The sequence below is a fragment of the Schistocerca gregaria genome, chromosome 11 (assembly GCF_023897955.1).
Source record: "Schistocerca gregaria isolate iqSchGreg1 chromosome 11, iqSchGreg1.2, whole genome shotgun sequence".
Taxonomy (NCBI): Eukaryota; Metazoa; Arthropoda; class Insecta; order Orthoptera; family Acrididae; genus Schistocerca; species Schistocerca gregaria.
Genome location: NC_064930.1, coordinates 40,298,006 through 40,316,910, shown reverse-complemented (window position 1 = coordinate 40,316,910; position 18,905 = coordinate 40,298,006). Strand labels below are relative to the sequence as shown.

At 43.3% G+C, this 18,905-nt stretch overlaps 1 protein-coding gene across 1 annotated transcript in view; it reads left to right on the top strand.

Annotated features, from left to right (window-relative positions):
* The first annotated feature begins 2,413 nt into the window (after window positions 1-2,413).
* Window positions 2,414-18,905, top strand: part of LOC126295010 (uncharacterized) — a 134,961-nt gene continuing 118,469 nt past the window's right edge. The window contains exons 1-2 of the mRNA XM_049987263.1: window positions 2,414-2,459; window positions 16,434-16,691. Of these exons, the coding sequence (XP_049843220.1) occupies window positions 2,414-2,459; window positions 16,434-16,691 (304 nt within the window). The remainder of the gene's footprint in view (window positions 2,460-16,433; window positions 16,692-18,905) is intronic.

Here is an 18,905-nt window from a genome sequence, read left to right as displayed (position 1 = left end):
ATTTTGGGTTGGCCCCTACAGTGGGCCCCGTACTGTGTGGACTCTGTCCGTGTCGCCCGCTGGCCTCCCTCGCCCTGTGTTGCTGTGACGCCCACAGCCGGGTTGTCGGAAGCGGGAAGCTGCTCAGACCACAAACGGGATGTTAGCTAACCGCTGACCGCTAACCGCATGCTGTTAGAGCGAGGACATGACGCACTTCCGTCCCCCCCCCCCCCCCCCCCACACACACACACACACGTAAACGCCTGGAGTATTTCTGGCGCACATCCGCAATGGTCCACTTACCAAAATACGACTTGAAGGCGAGAAATCGCGATCCTGCAATAGTAGCTTCCCACTAATCGACAATTTATGCCAAACATGGTAATAAGAGACGGCACTATTGTCCCTTGGTGCACAAAACAGGCCACTGTTGCAGAAGAAAAGAGAAATAGGCATGGGAAATTTAAGACTACGCAATATCAGCAAGATTGGTGATTTTTTATAGAAACACAAAATATTGCGCGGACTTCAATGCGGCGTGCTTTTAATAGTTTTCACAACGGATCTTTTGTCTTCACATCTGCAAAAAAAACCATCTTTCTAAACACGTCGCCAACACAGGTCACGCGATCGTTTTGACGAGGCTTGCAACCGGCAGGATTAAAAAAGAACTAATAGACGTCCACCATTTAAAATAAAAATTTGTTGAAGCTATGTTACAACAAAATAATGCTCTTCACATTCTAAAACAGCTTATCTGCTTAAAGGAACGAATAATTTCGAGGAGTGAAAGTTGTGTTGTGTCACAAATTAGCAAATCAGACATCGACACCGTACTCGTGTGTACTGCTATTCTTTGTTTCAGCTGATACAGGGTCAGTGATTTAACAAGTAACTGTGTTCACCATACTGTGTATCGAGCTGTGGTAGATATTAGTTCTCATCAAGCAACACTTCTAGCGAGCGTAGTACTGCATAACGTTCACTGATAGGATCATAGACAAGTTTACGGGGATATCTAGTGAACAAACCGTCGACGTGGATGTAGCATTTCAGCGTACACCACTATTGGTAGCTGCAGTTACATCCTGTGTTATTCACGTCCCTCCGGTTTACACACGTGAGCGAACTGACATTGATCACAGTGTATGAAGATCCACAGGACGCCATCCTACGTGGAATGCTTCCTACTGCAAGTCTGCGTTAACTGAGGCCGGCAGGCAGCCGCTCTAAGACGGCGCAGCGCTCTGCCCCCGGCCGCCCCCACACCAGAGGCGGCGCCGGCCTCTGTCACCCCCGTGTGGGGGCGGAGCGGCGCCCCGGCGCTGACGCTCGGCCTCCGGGTCTCCGCGGCAGCTCGCAGGGCGGCGGCGCCTGCCGTCCAGCTGCTCCAGCAGTCGTGGCTGCACTGACTCCAGCTTCTGCTGCTCTGACACACACACACACACACACACACACACACACACACACACACACACACGCACACACACACATATCTCGTATATTAACTCGGTAGCAATATCCAACAACAGTAGCTCAATTCCTTCACTAACACAGGAAGGATACGAGGTGAAAATAATACTGGATTTACGGATGAAGCCTGTCTTGGTACTAAATATCTGAACAGCTATTATTTCCTTTTGCAACGCAGAATCAGTCAAACTTATATGCCGTTCCGCCACGTACTCTTAAACTTTCCATGATTATATCGTGCTATTCACTTCAAGAAACTTACTGAAGAACGAATTCAACTCAAATGAAAGACAGAACAGCCAAAGTAATGCTCTTCAAGTAAGCAAAACCTATATTCTCATTACAATGTTCATACGACAAATCACGGTCAAATATTTTCGTCACAGAGTCCAAATGTTTCCTCTACATTCAACGATGAATGTAACTACACGTGAGCTACGTAAGTTTTGCCTGACTGTCTGCTGACAGTCTCTTGCTTTATTACCAGAAAAGGATGTTTCGTAATATTAATCAACAAAACTCAAATTTTCCCTGATGATTCTTCATAAATATTCCATATATATGTGAGGAGTAAGCTGTCGCCCTTTCAGAGAACTGCCACATAAGGTGGACGTGCTGCGTCGGTCGTGCTGCTGTCAGTGGTCACGTGAACAGTCTCGCACTCACAGACGAGCTTCTGCACGTCTACACACCACTGACGCGCGTCGTATTCCAGGGGCAGCAATGACAGATAGTACAGCTACCACATCTCAGACAAGACAGCTCGTGAGACCAGCCGCGTCAACACAAACTGTTCCGATCCACGTATTAGTAGTGAGACTACGGGCACCCACACTTCTGGCTCGTCTCCCCCCCCTCCCCCCCCACCCCCCCACACTCCACACACACACCATTGCTTCGACGTGAAGTGCTTGACTGGCGCCACCAGAGCTTCACCCGGAAGAGGAAATAGCGCGCCATGGACTTCAGCGACGGCAGCAGATCCTCCCTGAGTGCAAGTGACGGTCGGTTCTGCGTACGATGCAGAGCTGGTGAGTGCTACCTCAAAGAGTGTACTCTTCCAAAACACGCTGGCCTTTCCGTTCCCCTATGTTTCTGGAGAGGACATACAAAGTGTTGTTGAACGTGTTCTTTCCCTCTTCTTGTAACAGGAAGATGGTGTGTTGTTGCAAGAGGATAATGCTCGCCTGCATACTGCTCTTCAATTTCAATGTGCCGTTCAAGACGTGTGGCAACGTCCCTAGCTGGGACGATCTCTGGACTCATCTCCAGTTGACCCTGTGTGGGATATAATGGGGCGACAAGTGACAGGTGCGACATGTCAAGCGAGAACTCTTACACAACTAAGTGGCACAGCATATCCCAGGGCTGCATTCGCCATCTGTACGACCGACTGTTATTGGTCTGTATGTGTTACCATTTCACGTACTCCACATGCAGAGTTGCAACAGTAAATCTTGAGCTACCCTCCAAAAGCACCAACTTTTTTTTCATGCACTGTATTGGCAACCGTGAGCCGCAACATTTGCAGACAATAATCGTATACTGTGAGATCATCAGAGCACATCTTCTACCTCTAGTCCACGTTCACCATACACATAAAATCACGAGTAACTTCTACTTAAAATAGATAACTTTTCTGGCCGTTGTGGCCGAGCGGTTCTAGGCGCTTCAGTCCGGAACTGCGCTACCGCTCCAGTCGCAGGTTCGAATCCTGCCTCGGGAATGGATGTGTGTGGTGTCCTTAGGTTAGTTAGGTTTAAGTATTTGTAAGTTCTAGGGGACTGATGACCTCAGATGTTAAGTCCCTTAGTGCTCAGAGCCATTGACGCCATTTTTGGAACATAACTTAACGTGGAAATGTCCGTGGAAGCCTTGTAAGCTTGTTTTAGTTGTAATCCTGATCTGGAGACAATTATTTGCCACCCATAGAGGGTGTGGGGTTACAATCTCTGACGTCTAGTTTATAATCAATATGTATTAAGGGAGAGTAATTTGAAATGGCAATTCAGATTTTCCAAAACTAGTCATCACTGTACAACCAATTGCTATTTCAGCAAATAAAGTTTTTGTTTCAGAACACTTTACCATTTGAAGTTACAGAGCGTCTTCTACAAGACTGTCTTTGTGCCAGTTGCAGGGAAGTAAAAAAGGAATTTGCTACTTGACAATGATATAGAAAATTATTGAGATAACTTCTGCAATCGGTAGATGTATGATTCTGGAGGAAACAACCTCAGGTACATCAGTCCATAAGTACCCCATTAAGCCACCAGGAGCACCAGGGTTGTGCACAGTTAAGATGGCTGCTTCCACTGGTGCCGAGTGTGCTCCCTGTGGGTTATGGTTCCATGAGGCGAGCGGTGCAAAAAACTATTAGCTGATTCTACGCTGCTGTTGCACAAGTTACGCCCTATTTGCTGCAACGAATGTGGGAAGAAATTGACTACCAGTGAGATTTTTTCCGCATCATGAATGGTTGTTGTTTTTGTTGTCTTCAGTCCTGAGACTGGTTTGATGCAGCTCTCCATGCTACTCTATCCTGTGCAAGCTTCTTCATCTCCTGAGACTGGTTTGATGCAGCTCTCCACGCTACTCTATCCTGTGCAAGTTTCTTCATCTCCCAGTACCTACTGCAACCTACATCCTTCTGAATCTGCTTAGTGTACTTATCTCTCGGTCTCCCTCTACGATTTTTACCCTCCACGCTGCCCTCCAATGATAAATTTGTGATCCCTTGATGCCTCAAAACATGTCCTACCAACCGATGCCTTCTTCTAGCCAAGTTTTGCCACAAGCTTCTCTTCTCCCCAATCCTATTCAATACCTCCTCATTAGTTACGTGATCTATCCACCTTATCTTCAGTATTCTGCTGTAGCACCACATTTCGAAAGCTTCTATTCTCTTCTTGTCCAGACTAGTTATCGTCCGTGTTTCACTTCGATACATGGCTACACTCCATACAAATACTTTCAGAAACGACTTCACGATACATAAATCTATATTCGATGTTAACAAACTTCTCTTCTTCAGAAACGCTTTCCTTGCCATTGCCAGTCTACATTTTATACATTTTATATCCTCTCTACTTCGTCCATCATCAGTTATTTTACTTCCTAAATAGCAAAACTCCTTTACTACTTTAAGTGTCTCATTTCCTAATCTAATTCCCTCAGCATCACCCGATTTAATTTGACTACATTCCATTATCCTCGTTTTGCTTTTGTTCATGTTCATCTTATATCCTCCTTTCAAGACACTGTCAATTCCGTTCAACTGCTCTTCCAAGTACTTTGCCGTCTCTGACAGAATTACAATGTCATCGGCGATCCTCAAAGTTTTTACTTCTTCTCCATGGATTTTAATACCTACTCCGAATTTTTCTTTTGTATCCTTCACTGCTTGCTCAATATACAGATTGAATAACATTGGGGAGAGGCTACAACCCTGTCTCACTCCTTTCCCAACCACTGCTTCCCTTTCATGCCCCTCGACTCTTATGACCGCCATCTGGTTTCTGTACAAATTTTAAATAGCCTTTCGCTCCCTGTATTTTACCCCTGCCACCTTTAGAATTTGAAAAAGAGTATTCCAGTCAACATTGTCAAAAGCTTTCTCTAAGTCTACAAATGCTAGAAACGTTTGCCTTTTCTTAATCTTCCTTCTAAGATAAGTCGTAAGGTCAGTATTGCCTCACGTGTTCCAACATTTCGACGGAATCCAAACTGATCCACCCCGAGGTCCGCATCTACCAGTTTTTCCATTCGTCTGTAAAGTATTCGCGTTAGTATTTTGCAGCTGTGACTTATTAAACTGATAGTTCGGTAATTTTCACATCTGTCATCATCTGCTTTCTTTGCGATTGGAATTATTATATTCTTCTTGAAGTCTGAGGGTATTTCGCCTATCTCATACATCTTGCTCACCAGCTGGTAGAGTTTTGTCATGACTGGCTCTCCCAAGGCCGTCAGTAGTTCTAATGGAATGTTGTCTACTCCGGGGGCTTGTTTCTACACAGGTCTTTCAGTGCTCTGTGAAACTCTTCACGCAGTATCGTATCTCCCATTTCGTCTTCATCTACATACTCTTCCATTTCCATAATATTTTCCTCAAGTACATCGCCCTTGTATAAACCCTTCTATATACTCCTTCCACCTTAGTCAAATCAAAAACAAAATTACACTTTTATTTGAAATTTGAGGTTCTTTGCTACAAAATGACACATCAATCCATTCTGTAGTTTCCTCAGTATATATCTGTATTATTCTAAAGCCACTAGTTCCTTTTTAGCACACCCTGTATGTTTAGTATCATCAGTGTGCAATTTTCAGGTTCACTACTGTTGACGAAAGAAAAGCTCTTTTCAAACGTAATGTCTTTGAACCTCAGCCGTAGTCACACTCTTTGGTTCGTTTACATCCTGAGAAACAAGTGGGAGTTGTTGGCTATGTCAAAGTTTGTGTGTTGCTGTGTGATCAATCCAACTGGAAAACAGGGACTAGATTGTCCAGTGTGGCTTATGAGCAATGGGTAAACTGGTGGATGTTAATTGCTGGAAGCTGACCTTGCAGGGTAAGTAATTCTGGATACCTCACCACATTCTGTGCTTTTTTTCTATCGTCTTTTCTGTCTTCCCACGAGTACATTTAGACATTAGAAGAGTTATGTGAGGAGTGACTGGTCTCGTGACATTCGAGGCGTGAAATATCTCATGTGATAAATTTATTAGTTTATGGGAGGCATTGCCCAGGGCAGGCGGGCTCCAGGAAATGTTCTGAGACCCCCTTCCTCAGTAGCGCCGGTGAGGGGACAACGGCTACTTATATCTACTTTGCTTTTTTCTATTCTCAAAAATTAAAAATTTAATAATTTTTCTTTTCGAAATTGCACATATAATTTCATGAAGTAATTAATTACAGCTGTATCTTATACAAAAAAAGGATTGAATACCTCCACGCGGCAGTGTACGGGCAACGGTGGCCGCGACCTCACCTGTGCAGCCAGCCATCACTGTGAGGCGGGGGCCGTTGGTGTCGCCTGAGTCCACTCAGCGGAGCACTAAGGTCCGCAAAAAAATACCAGATGGCGGACGCTGGCTGTCCAATTATAGACTAGGAAGAAAAGAGAAAATGCGGCTTTTGCTGGTGTCGCAGATAACTCGGTTAACTCGCATCGGTTTCCCAGGACGTTTACCACGATTCCGTAGCCCTGGCGACTGCCTCGACAGTGAGCTCTCAGCCAGTCGCACCGCCCCCCCCCCCCCCCCCCCCTGTCTGAGAGAACGGCGCCGGCCGCCACCGAAAGTCCTCGTGAGTCTCCGGGATACCGACACCGTGCCGCCGACTGCGTAGTTTCACGCGCCTGCATTTGCGGCATTCTTAGTGGTCACGGAAAGCGAGCTGCCAGCAGTTCACACCACTCAGAATCCCGTGAGTCGACCGTCTGACGCCAATCAGCTTTTCAGATGCTTTTTACAGAACATCCAGCAAGCAAATAGATCTATCGGACTTTCTTGATTGTAACTACCTCCGCGATTTTCCATTGTCTATTTCTAGACATAGATTATAAATGAGAGATAAACACAGAGCTACCTTTGGAGTCAAAAGTTATATAACTTCTTCTGCTAGTCCATGAGGATCTTGGGCTGAACATCAAACAAAAGTATTTCAGGGTATGGAGACAAACTTATGAATCCATGTACTCTGCATGTCAGCAGGGGACAGTTCAAAGGGCTGGAGGCTCTGTAATGGTGTGGGGCGTGTGGGATTGGAGTGATATGGGACTTCTAATACGTCTGAATACAACTCTGATGGATGACACCTGCGTAAACATCCTGTGTGATCACCTACATCCATTCATGTAAATTGTGCACTCCACCGGAATTGGGCAATTCTAGCAGGACAATGCGACACCCCACACGTCCGGAATTGTTACAGAGTGGCTCCAGGAACATTCTTCTAAATTTAAACAGTACCGATGGCGACCAAAATCCCCATATGTGAACATTATTGAGCATATCGGGGACGCCTTGCAACGTGCTGTTCAGAATTGATCTCCACCCCATCCTACTTTGAAGGATTTATGGACAGTCCTGCACGATTCATGGTGTCAGTTCCCTCCAGCACTACTTGAGACATTAATCGAGTGGGAGACACATCGTGTTGTGGCACTTATCCATGCTCGTGGGGCCCGTACACAATATTAGGCAGATGTACCATTTTCTTTGCCTCTTCAGTGTATATATGTGTGCATGTGTCTATGACTGGTCTTTTTTCCGCCTATTACTGCTATTCCACCAATATTATTTTCGCATACAGATAGCAAACAGAAAAGAAGGAATGGTTGACTGGGAAAACAGAGTCCTTATTAGTTTTTAATCTGAAGGTGGAATTAAATGTAAATATGATACCGGTACACAATTAAATGGAAGAAAACAGATTGATGTTAGTTTAAAAATGTATATGGAATTAAATGTGAAATATTATATGTGATTAAGTGGGATACGAAATGTGCATAACAAAAAGTACACATCGATCATTTTCTTACAAAAGAAGTTTCTTAACTGAAAAGCCATTAGTTATTGTTTTGTTATATCATTGTTATTTCGGAGAAAAGAACGTTATCCCTACAAACGACTAGCCAGATGTAAATGATGAAAAATGAGTACTTTCTTAAATCAATATTGTAAGATGTGGTTAGTTACTTACTGTGTGGTGCGTTACACATGTCTTTTCTGTCAGCATAAAGTATGTTCAATAGTAAACTTCTAGGTAAAAAAAAATTAGAATTAATAAAATTATGTACAGTCATAGCAGTTTCATAACACATTACCACTGAGTTACAGTAAGTATATATATTTCATCGTAACATTAAGATGCCGACTCCCGCTGGCCACACGCTTTGACGTGACACCTCCCTGGCTGCTTTTCTATGTGCACCACGAGCTGTGGGGCCAGCACTACCGTGCAGGCACAGGCTGGGTGGGGAGCTGGCTGCGACCCCCCTCCCCCCCCCCCCCCCCTGCAGGTCACCACCTGCTCGCCACCACCAGTGGCCAGATGGGGCCGCAGCGGCAGCTCTGAGCAGGTCTGCCAGAGTGTGGCTTCCCCACAGAGGCGTCTCGCGCCCTGACAACGGCGACAGTGCTGGAGACTTTCGAGTATGCACTGGCTCTTGGGATGTTTATGTGCAATTGAGTGGTGACGATTGTGATGCACTGGGACGGAAAGAAAGAACACTCTATTTCGTATTTTTTTTTTATTTACATATGAACATTTTATACCCATTGAGTGGAGCAATGTCTTCCGAAAAGTTGCTTTACATGAGTCTTAAATTCGGCTTTGTACAGTATTCAGTCCTGCAAGTCCGTCAACATATATGTTGTTGTGTTGTTGTGGTCTTCAGTCCAGAAACTGGTTTGTTGCAGCTCTCCATGCTACTCTATCCTGTGCAAGTTTCTTCATCTCCCAGAACCCACTGCAACCCACATCCTTCTGAATCTGCTTAGTGTAGTCATCTCTTGGTCTCCCTCTACGATTTTTACTCTCTACGCTGCCCTCCAATACTAAATTGGTGATTCCTTGATGCCTCAGAACATGTCCTACCAACCGATCCCTTCTTCTAGTCAAGTTGTGCCACAAATTCTCTTCTCCCAAATCCTATTCAATACTTCCTCATTAGTTATGTGATCTACCCATCTAATCTTCAGCATTCTTCTGTAGCACCACATTTCAAAAGCTTCTATTCTCTTCTTGTCCAAACTATTTATGGTGCATATTTCAATTCCATACATGGCTACACTCCATACAAATACTTTCAGAAATGACTTCCTGAAACTTAAATCTATACTCGATGTTAACAAATTTCTTTTCTTCTGAAACGCTTTCCTTGCCATTGCCAGTCTACATTTTATATCCTCTCTACTTCGACCATCATCAGTTATTTTGCTCCCCAAATAGCAAAACTCCTTTACTACTTTAAGTGTCTGATTTCCTCATCTAATTCCCTCAGCATCACCCGACTTAATTCGACTACATTCCATTATCCTCGTTTTGCTTTTGTTGATGTTCATCTTATATCCTCTTTTCAAGACACTATCCTTGCCATTCAACTGCTCTTCCAAGTCCTTTGCTGTCTGACAGAATTACGATGTCATCGGCGAACCTGAATTTCTTCTCCATGGATTTTAATACCTACTCCAGATTTTTCTTTTGTTTCCTTTACTGGTTGCTCAATATACAGATTGAATAACACCGGGGAGAGACTACAACCCTGTCTCGCTCGCTTCCCAACCACTGCTTCCCTTTCATGTCCCTCGACTCTTATAACTGCCATTTGGTTTCTGTACAAATTGTAAATACCTTTCGCTCCCTGTATTTTATCCCTGCCACCTTCAGAATTTGAAAGAGAGTATTCCAGTCAACATTGTCAAAAGCTTTCTCTAAGTCTACAAATGCTAGAAATGTAGGTTTGCCCTTCCTTAATCTAGTTTCTAAGGTTACTCGTAGGGACAGTATTGCCTCACGTGTTCCAGCATTTTTACGGAATCCAAACTGATCTTCCCCAAGGTCGGCTTCTACTAGTTTTTCCATTCGTCTGTAGAGAATTCGCGTTAGTATTTTGCAGCAGTGACTTATTAAACTGATGGTTCGGTAATTTTCACATCTGTCAACACCTGCTTTCTTTGGGATTGGAATTTTTACATTCTTCTTGAAGTCTGAGGGTATTTCGCCTGTCACATACATCTTGCTCACCTGATGGTAGAGCTCTGTAAGGATTGGCTCTTCCAAGGCCGTCAGTAGTTCCAATGGAATGTTGTCTACTCCGGGGGCCTTGTTTCTACTCAGGTCTTTCAGTGCTCTGTCAAACTCAACAGGCAGTATCGTATCGCCATTAGCCTCCACATCCTTACATTTGTTCTCTAGCCATCCCTGCTTAGCCATTTTGCACTTCCTGTCGATATCATTTTTGAGACGTCTGTATTCCTTTTTGCCTGCTTCATTTACTGCATTTTTTATATTTTCTCCTTTCATCAATTAAATTCAATATTTCTTCTGTTACCGAAGGATTTCTACTAGCCCTCGTCTTTTTACCTACTTGATCTTCTGCTGCCTTCACTACTTCATCCCTCAAAGCTACCCATTCTTCTTCTACTGTATTTCGTTCCCCCATTCCTATCAATTGCTCCCTTATGCTCTCCCTGAAACTCTGTACAACTTCTGGTTCTTTTAGTTTATCCATGTCCCATCTCCTTATATTCCCACCTTTTTGCAGTTTCTTCAGTTTTAATCTACAGTTCATAACCAATAGATTGTGGTCAGTGTCCACATCAGCCCCTGGGAATGTCGTACAATTTAAAACTTGGTTCCTAAATCTCTGTCTTACCATTACATAATCTATCTGATACCTTTTAGTATCTCCAGGCTTCTTCCATGTATACAGCCTTCTTTTATGATTCTTGAACCAAGTGTTAGCTATGATTAAGTTGTGCTCTGTGCAAAATTCTACCACGCGGCTTCCTCTTTCATTTCTTTGCCCCAGTCCATATTCACCTACTACGTTTCCTTCCCTACCTTTTCCTACTACCAATTCCAGTCACCCATGACTATTAAATTTTCATCTCTCTTTACTATCTGAATAATTTCTTTTATTTGATCATACATTTCTTCAATTTCTTCGTCATCTGCCGAGCTAGTTGGCATATAAACTTGTACTACTGTAGTAGGTGTGGGCTTCGTATCTATCTTGGCCACAATAATGCGTTCACTATGCTGTTTGTAGTAGCTTACCCGCATTCCTATTTTCCTGTTCATTATTAAACCTACTCCTGCATTACCCCTATTTGATTTTGTGTTTATAACCCTGTAGTCACCTAACCAGAAGTCTTGTTCCTCCTGCCAGCGAACTTCACTACTTCCCACTATATCTAACTTTAACCTATCCATTTCCCTTTTTGAATTTTCTAACCAACCTGCCCGATTAAGGGATCTGACATTCCATGCCCCGATACGTAGAACGCCAGTTTTCTTTCTCCTGATAACGACATCCTCTTGCGTAGTCCCCGCCCGGAGATCCGAATGGGGGACTATTTTATCTCCGGAATATTTTACCCAAGAGGACGCCAACATCATTTAATCATACAGTAAAGCTGCATGCCCTCGGGGAAAAGTACGGCCGTATTTTCCCCTTGCTTTCAGCCGTTCGCAGTACCAGCACAGCAAGGCTGTTTTGGTTAGTGTTACAAGGCCAGATCAGTCAATCATCCAGACTGATGCCCCTGCAACTACTGAAGAGGCTGCTGCCCCTCTTCAGGAACCACACGTTTTTCTGGCCTTTCAACAGATACCCCTCCGTTGTGGTTGCACCTACGGTACGGCTATCTGTATCGCTGAGGCACGCAAGCCTCCCCACCAACAGCAAGGTCCATGGTTCATTGGGGGAGGATCAACATATATATGGATAGATATACCATCCCTGACTTCTGCTTCAGTGCCCTTGATACTAATAGGCTCTCCTGGCACTGCGAGAATACCTGCATTTATACAATGCCCCTCATACAGTCAGATGCCTCTATGTGGTCTGTCTGTAGCAGTCGTTAACACACCGCATAACTCATCCAAATTATGCACACTCGAATTATTTGTTTAAATGCTTGTGTTCCCTGAACTTAATTCACTCATAGCTTCCCTGCATGTATCCGCTGTTGAAACTCTCCTCCCACACATTTTAATGTCAGATAATGATTGAAATACACCACATTCTGTTGTCATCTACTTCTTCGTATACTCCGTCATGCTACACAGATAGTCCTGTACTATCAAAAACACGTCGAAAGTTGTCTACTTCTACAGCCATCCCAAAGTCACTGTCGAGTTCTGAACCTACATTCACACATTTAGATAGACTAACAGTCAAATTATGTGTGTTTGTCAAAAGCGATACACTTCTGCAACTTAACTGATACTTGAGCGCGCGACCGCTACGGCCGCAGGTTCGAATCCTGCCTTGGGCATGGATGTGTGTGATGTCCTTAGGTTAGTTGGGTTTAAGTAGTTCTAAGTTCTAGAGGACTTATGACCTCAGCAGTTAACTCCCATTGTGCTCAGAGCCATTTGAACCATTTTTTTTAGACTTGAAGAAGCTCTGTTTAAATAGTAGAAAGATTTAGGTCTGGTAAATCTGGAAGGCAGTCTCTGGCTTGCTGCTGCGTTCCAGCTGGAGTTAATGGCCCAGCTGAAAAAGTACATAGGTATAATGGAATATATTTGGTTTTTGGCCCATCCCTGCTGATAGCACTTTGTCATGTTCTTTCCACTACTATATACAGACCTGAAATGATCCTTATTGGGCGCGAGCAGTGTGGGGAAGGGGAATGTAGGGGGATTGGAGTGGGGAGGGAAGGGTGAGCGGACAGGAGGGTGACATAAGCAGTTGTGTCTGCTTTAATATAACACCAGAAAAACGTACTGACAGTTACTCAGGCAGCGCTTTGGCTCACAACCCACAGTGATCCTGTGCTACAGTGCCTTACTGCTGTCTGTTAACGAATGAACGAGCATACAGAATAAGTTTCTAGATATATGAGTGGTACGAAAACTGCTTAATAACAGAGCACCTTACTTTGTACACGGCACCGAGTGTTAATGAGAGACAAAAGTATCCCGAGAGTGCTTCAGAACATAATCTGACAGACAGGATGAGCTGATGATGCCGTGCTGTACGGGGAGGTATAATTGTTGAGTGACTGTACGAGGGTACAAGATGACTTAAACAAAATTTATAGTTGGTAAGATGAATGGTAGTTAGCTCTAAATGTAGAAATATTCGAATACGGCATTAGCAGTGCGCTGCTTGACACACTCACGTCGATGAAATATCTAGGTGTAACGTTGCAAAGTGATATGAAATGAAATGAGCATGTATAGGTGCAGCAGAGAAGGTGAATGCACGACTTCGAGTGGGAGAATTTTAGGAAAGAACGGATTATCTGTAGAAGACAGAACATAGGACACTAATACAACCCCTTCTTGAGTGTTATTGGAATGTTTTGGATCCACACAACGTCGAAGCAATTGAACTGTGCAGCCAGAGTTGTTATCTCAGGGTTCGAACAACATGCTAGTGTTGTGGAGGTGATTTTCCCTGTAGGGAAGACGATGTTATTTTCTAGGAAAACTGTTCAGGAAATTTAGAGAAACCGACATTCAAAGCTGACTGCAGTTCGATTTCACTGGCTTCAACGTCCATTTCTCGTAAGAAGCACTGAACACAGAAATTAGGCTGTCTGTGGAGGCATGGTGAAGAAAAGGGATCTACAGAAGATAAGATCCAACAAAGAACAAATTACAGAAATGCTGTCACTTGAGTTTCTAAACACATGACGAGACAAAGACCGACCTGATACTGTCAACGACTACTGGAATATGCTGAAAGAAGGGATCATTAAAGCAGGACAGCAAGATGCAAGAAAGATTTATCAATGGTTAAATAATGTACTGCGAAGAGAAACAGAGCAGGCTAGGAAAATTGGCTAAAAGAAGAAAGTGATGCAACTGAAGAACTTGACAGGAAGGGAAGATACGTCTTACTATGCAACAGAGTAAAGACTATGACATGAGATCAAAACAGGAAGTGCTACTATGGAAATTTTGAGTAAAGGGGAAGAGGTAGTGTAGAAAGATCGTGACGATGTCCTCCAGTCATAGCAAGAATATCTAAAAAGCTATATGACACAGATCGCAAACCAGAAACTCTGGAACTTGAATTACTCAACAGTGTGATTGATCACGAGAAAGGACCAACCATCATAATAGAAGAGGTAAAGTGTGCCATAGCTGTAATGAAAAATGGTAAAGCAGTCGGTACAGATACGAATCCGAGATAAATATTAAAATGCTTGAACCAAGATGGAATAAGAGAAATATTGAGGTTATGTAATAAAATATATTACAGTGATGAATGGGCTGAGAACTTCCTGACAATAATAATGATTCCATTACCGAAAAAACAAGGACCCAAGAAATGCAGCGAGCACAGGACAATCCGCCTCACTTCACATGTAACCAAAGTAATGGAGGAGAATGTTGGCGAGGAGCAGTTTGGCTTCAGACGGAACACGGGCACCAGAGATGCAATAGGGCTCCTACGAATCGTGGGAGAAAGGTTTATTGAAAAAGGAGGAGACCTCTATATGTGATTCATCGATTTAGAAAGGGCATTTGTCAATGTGGCTTGGGACAAGCCTATTATGAAGGAAAATAGAGTGAACCGGAAAAGCAGAAGACTTGTAACTCATTACACCTTAATCGAAGAGCCTTAGTTAAGGAGAGGGGAGAAAGTACAAACTCGATTGGACTAGGAAAAGGAGTAAGACGAGGATGCCGTCTATCATCTACCCTTTTCAACCTGTTCTTGGAAAATATGCACATTAGATGACAAAGGAGCAGAAAGTGGAGGAAGAAGGGTAGTGTGTTTGAGGTTTGCTTCTAGCCACAGGGGAAAAGAATTACAGGATTTAGTGAACACCATTCAAGCTAACGGAAAAAAATTATGTAATTAAAATTAACACAAAGAAACAAAAGTTTGGCACTAGGAGGAAATAAAGATATAAAATTTATGCTGAATGGAGAAATATTACAACAGGTGCAAAATTTTAAGTATCTTGGAAGCAGGATAGACACCAACTAGGAGTGAAGCATAGTAATTAAAACAAGGACAGCAATGGTAAAAGAGGTATTTTATAAGAAAACGGAATTTTCTGCACCAGTCTGGACAAAGAACTGAGGAAAAGACTCAAAAAATGTTTTGTATGGAGTATTCTTCTATATGGCCCTGAAACATGGGGTTTGAGGAAGAAATACAGAGAAAGGCTGGAGGTTTTTTAGAAGTGGGCATGTCGGAGTATGGAAAGAATAAGTTGGATAGACATAGCAAAAAATGAAGAGGTACTGAGAAGAGTGGGAGAGAAAAGACAGTTACTAATGTTACAAAAAGAAGATAATGAAATGGAATTGGGCAAATATTAATACAGGATGACGGACTGATAAAAACAGTGTCAGAAGGTTATGTAGAAGGCAAAAGGAAGCGAGGAAGGAGGAGATGTCAGATACTGGATGACTAGATGGACGGTACAACATACAGCAGCCTTAACAAGGAAGCAATGGATAGTAGAAAATGGAGAGGCAATGGACCTGCTAATATAGCAAATAACTGATGATGATGGAGGTATAAAGAGAGTCGCTTTTCCTTCGCTGTATTTACGAGCTTAAGAGGAAAGAAAATGACTAGTGATGGTGCAAGGCAACTTCCACCAGGCACCATATTGTGACTTATGTCGTTTGCGTGGAGGTTCAGACTACATCTACATCTGCAGCAATACTCCACATGTCATATGGCGGTGTGTGGCGGAGGGTGCTTCTAGCATCACCAAGTGACAGTCTCCTTAGTAGACTTGTCGCATCGTCAAGGTGTTCTGCACACAAAACAGTCTTTGGCTCGTCTTCACTATATGATTTACTATTTGATAGTTCCTATTTAAGTTGGCCTTAATTGTAGCCTCTTGCCATTTAGCTGAAGTGGCAACCTTTGGGTTTGTGTGACTCATCGAGTAAAACAAATTCAAAGGATTCCTTCTAGTTCTCCTGTGTATGACGGAACACTTTTCATTATTTAGAATCAACCGCCACTTTACGCACTGCATCGATACTTTCTCAAAAATCATTTTTACAGTGGGTTCTGATGACTTTACTAGATCGTAAAAGAGAGCATCATCTGCAAACAATAACTGTTCAGATTGCCTCCTAAATCGTTTTTATAGATTAGGAAGAGCAGGACGCCTACAACACTTCCTTGCGGAAGCCCAGATATCACTTTTGTTTTACTCAGCGACTTTTGTGAATCGCTACCAGGCAGACAGGAGTACGCCTGCGATCCGGATGAGAGAAGCCACGCTTCCTGTGGTTCGGCCGCCCCGCGGCAGACTTCCGCTGCGCTTGCCCTCCTGTGGAGCCCGCGCTGCCAGCTGACGCGCACGGCCTCTGCCTGTCTGCTCCCCAGTGTCGGCAGCGGACAATGCAGCCGGCGGTGGTCGTCGCCGCGCTGGCGGCTCTGTTGGCTTCAGACGGGACGGTGCTGGACTGCGTCTGCAGCCACCTCCGCGACGTCACTGGCTCCGCCAGCATCTGGGGAGCGAGTGCCGGAGAACGTTACATCTGGTTGCACTACTGTGAATATCCCGGTAAGTGCTTCCTCGTGCAGCACAGATCGCCAAGACCTCATGTACAGTGCAGTTTTCACATGCTGACAGGCGGCGTGGCGTACACATGCTGTTTTCAAAGATTATACGCTTTCTCCCTCGACAGTTTATTAGGGGCAAACTGCATTTCGTTCTCAACATTTTCGGTCAATGAACTCTGTAGCATCCTATTGCGAGTGAGAAGATATCACTACGTACTATTTGGAAAGACGGTAAATTAACCATCTATATTTCCTAACTAAGTCCAAAACGTTTTCCATACGTTTGAGAATAGACGAAAATAAAATGTTGCCAAATATAATGAGTAGATTTTTTAAAACCAAAGCACTTGGGTGCACAAGTTCTGACGTGCCTCATCATTGTCGCACTCTTTACGTATTTTCTGTAATTATGTCTTCCACATAATTATCGAGATTGACATTACCGTAATAAACAATTCAGAATCAATATAGCGATGTCAAACGGCTCTTAACTGTTTAACGTAAAGCGATACATCGACAAGAAAGAGAACGAATTACAAAGTAAGCACCAAATATCCATCGTTGCACAAACACAGTGAAGAGTGGAAAGTTCTGCGGGATAAGCGGAAATGTCGGATGGCATTCTGCGCGTTGGAGATTAACAGTCGCCACTCTGTCGTCGTGATGCAGACAACGTGGAGCACAGCCTGCGGCCCCTGGTGCCTAAAGCGACTGGCACGGATTTCGCTACCTTCACTGCAATGTACATCTAACCTTTCCGAATAATTTAATTTTCTAAATTAAGTAAAATATTTCTGTACCTCTAAAATTACATTACAATGACTCTGAGAATGTTCGTGGGACTGAATCACCTGCAGACGTATACAGAAAGTCCATCCTTCTTTCCTATATCGTGAGGGATCAATGACTGTCGTTGAAATCTGTAGACTTGTGAATCGTCTCCTTTTCAATGGAAAGCATGGCAAGAGCACACAGCCTATCTTCATCTGTTGTACTTCTAAGGAACTGTTTGACCCGCGACAGATTGCGGAAACACCTCTCTGCTTCACACGTCCCAATGGGATAGCAGCCGCTTATTTCAGCAGATTCATGACGTCGCCAAGGGGTTCTTGCAGGTTATTTTCAATGACAACCTTTATGGGGGCTACTGCGCTTTTCTGTTCTTGAAAATTATTTTAACAATGAATGGTCTACAGTTCTGTTTTTAACACAGTTTTACTTCAAAAATAGATAGGAGTGCGCAACAGCAGAAAGAATTTGTTCAGGACACATATTTTACAGTGCCAGGAAGAAGTGCTGTTAAGTAAATTGGAGACCAACAAATGGCTGTAGAATTTAAGCCTCTGACTGCTCTGTGGTATCATTGAGTGCTAGGCTCAGACAAAATGTTTGATTCACAATTGTCGTCTGGTTGCTGGTATCTTCAATGTCTTTAACATTCTATAATGGCCTCTATGCTCGTTAACTGTGAAGACCGTTTTCGATTTAATCCGTCTTATGGTTCATACATGAAGGATTCTTCTTTTCACAGTTGCATATGGAACAGCCAATTTTCGAGCTGAATGACGGAAAGATATTGCTACCTCTGTAGTAGTTCTGAAAACAGCTTTATTTGTTTGTTTTGACTTATAGCTTGGGTAAGAACTACGTTCAGTTGGTGTTCATAACAATGCACACAGTACACGAAATTGTGCTCCTCTCTTACAGTTGCTTGGATTTCTATATGGCAGTCACGCATGACGTAGGCACCATAATAACTTAGAGATTTTAAGTTTTCTTTCGTTTCTTGGACAACATCGGCGAGTACATCTTTAATTGAATCAGCCAAGGGGGAAGCACTGATAAGCAATTGATTTGAAAATATGCAAAAACTTTAAACCTGGTACTCAGTACATAACAGAAAACGAAATACTACAAACAACTGAAATATTGAAGATACATCGAATATTTCATGTGCTATCACAGACACTAAATGTCTGTCTTAGCTACTTCTGAATTACTTTCGTCCTGACACACACGTAACGTACAGTCGAGTAAATTCTTTTGTATACCACTGGATGCACCTAAAAGACAGCAACATTGTTAAACGTGCTCTTTCACATCCGCAGCTAAAGCGGAAGTGAAATTTACCCACTTTCTGAATATTCTAGGATTGTTAGATTCTACTGTTTCATCATGTTCACCTAAGGTAGGTTCAGACTCACTGCATAGTTTA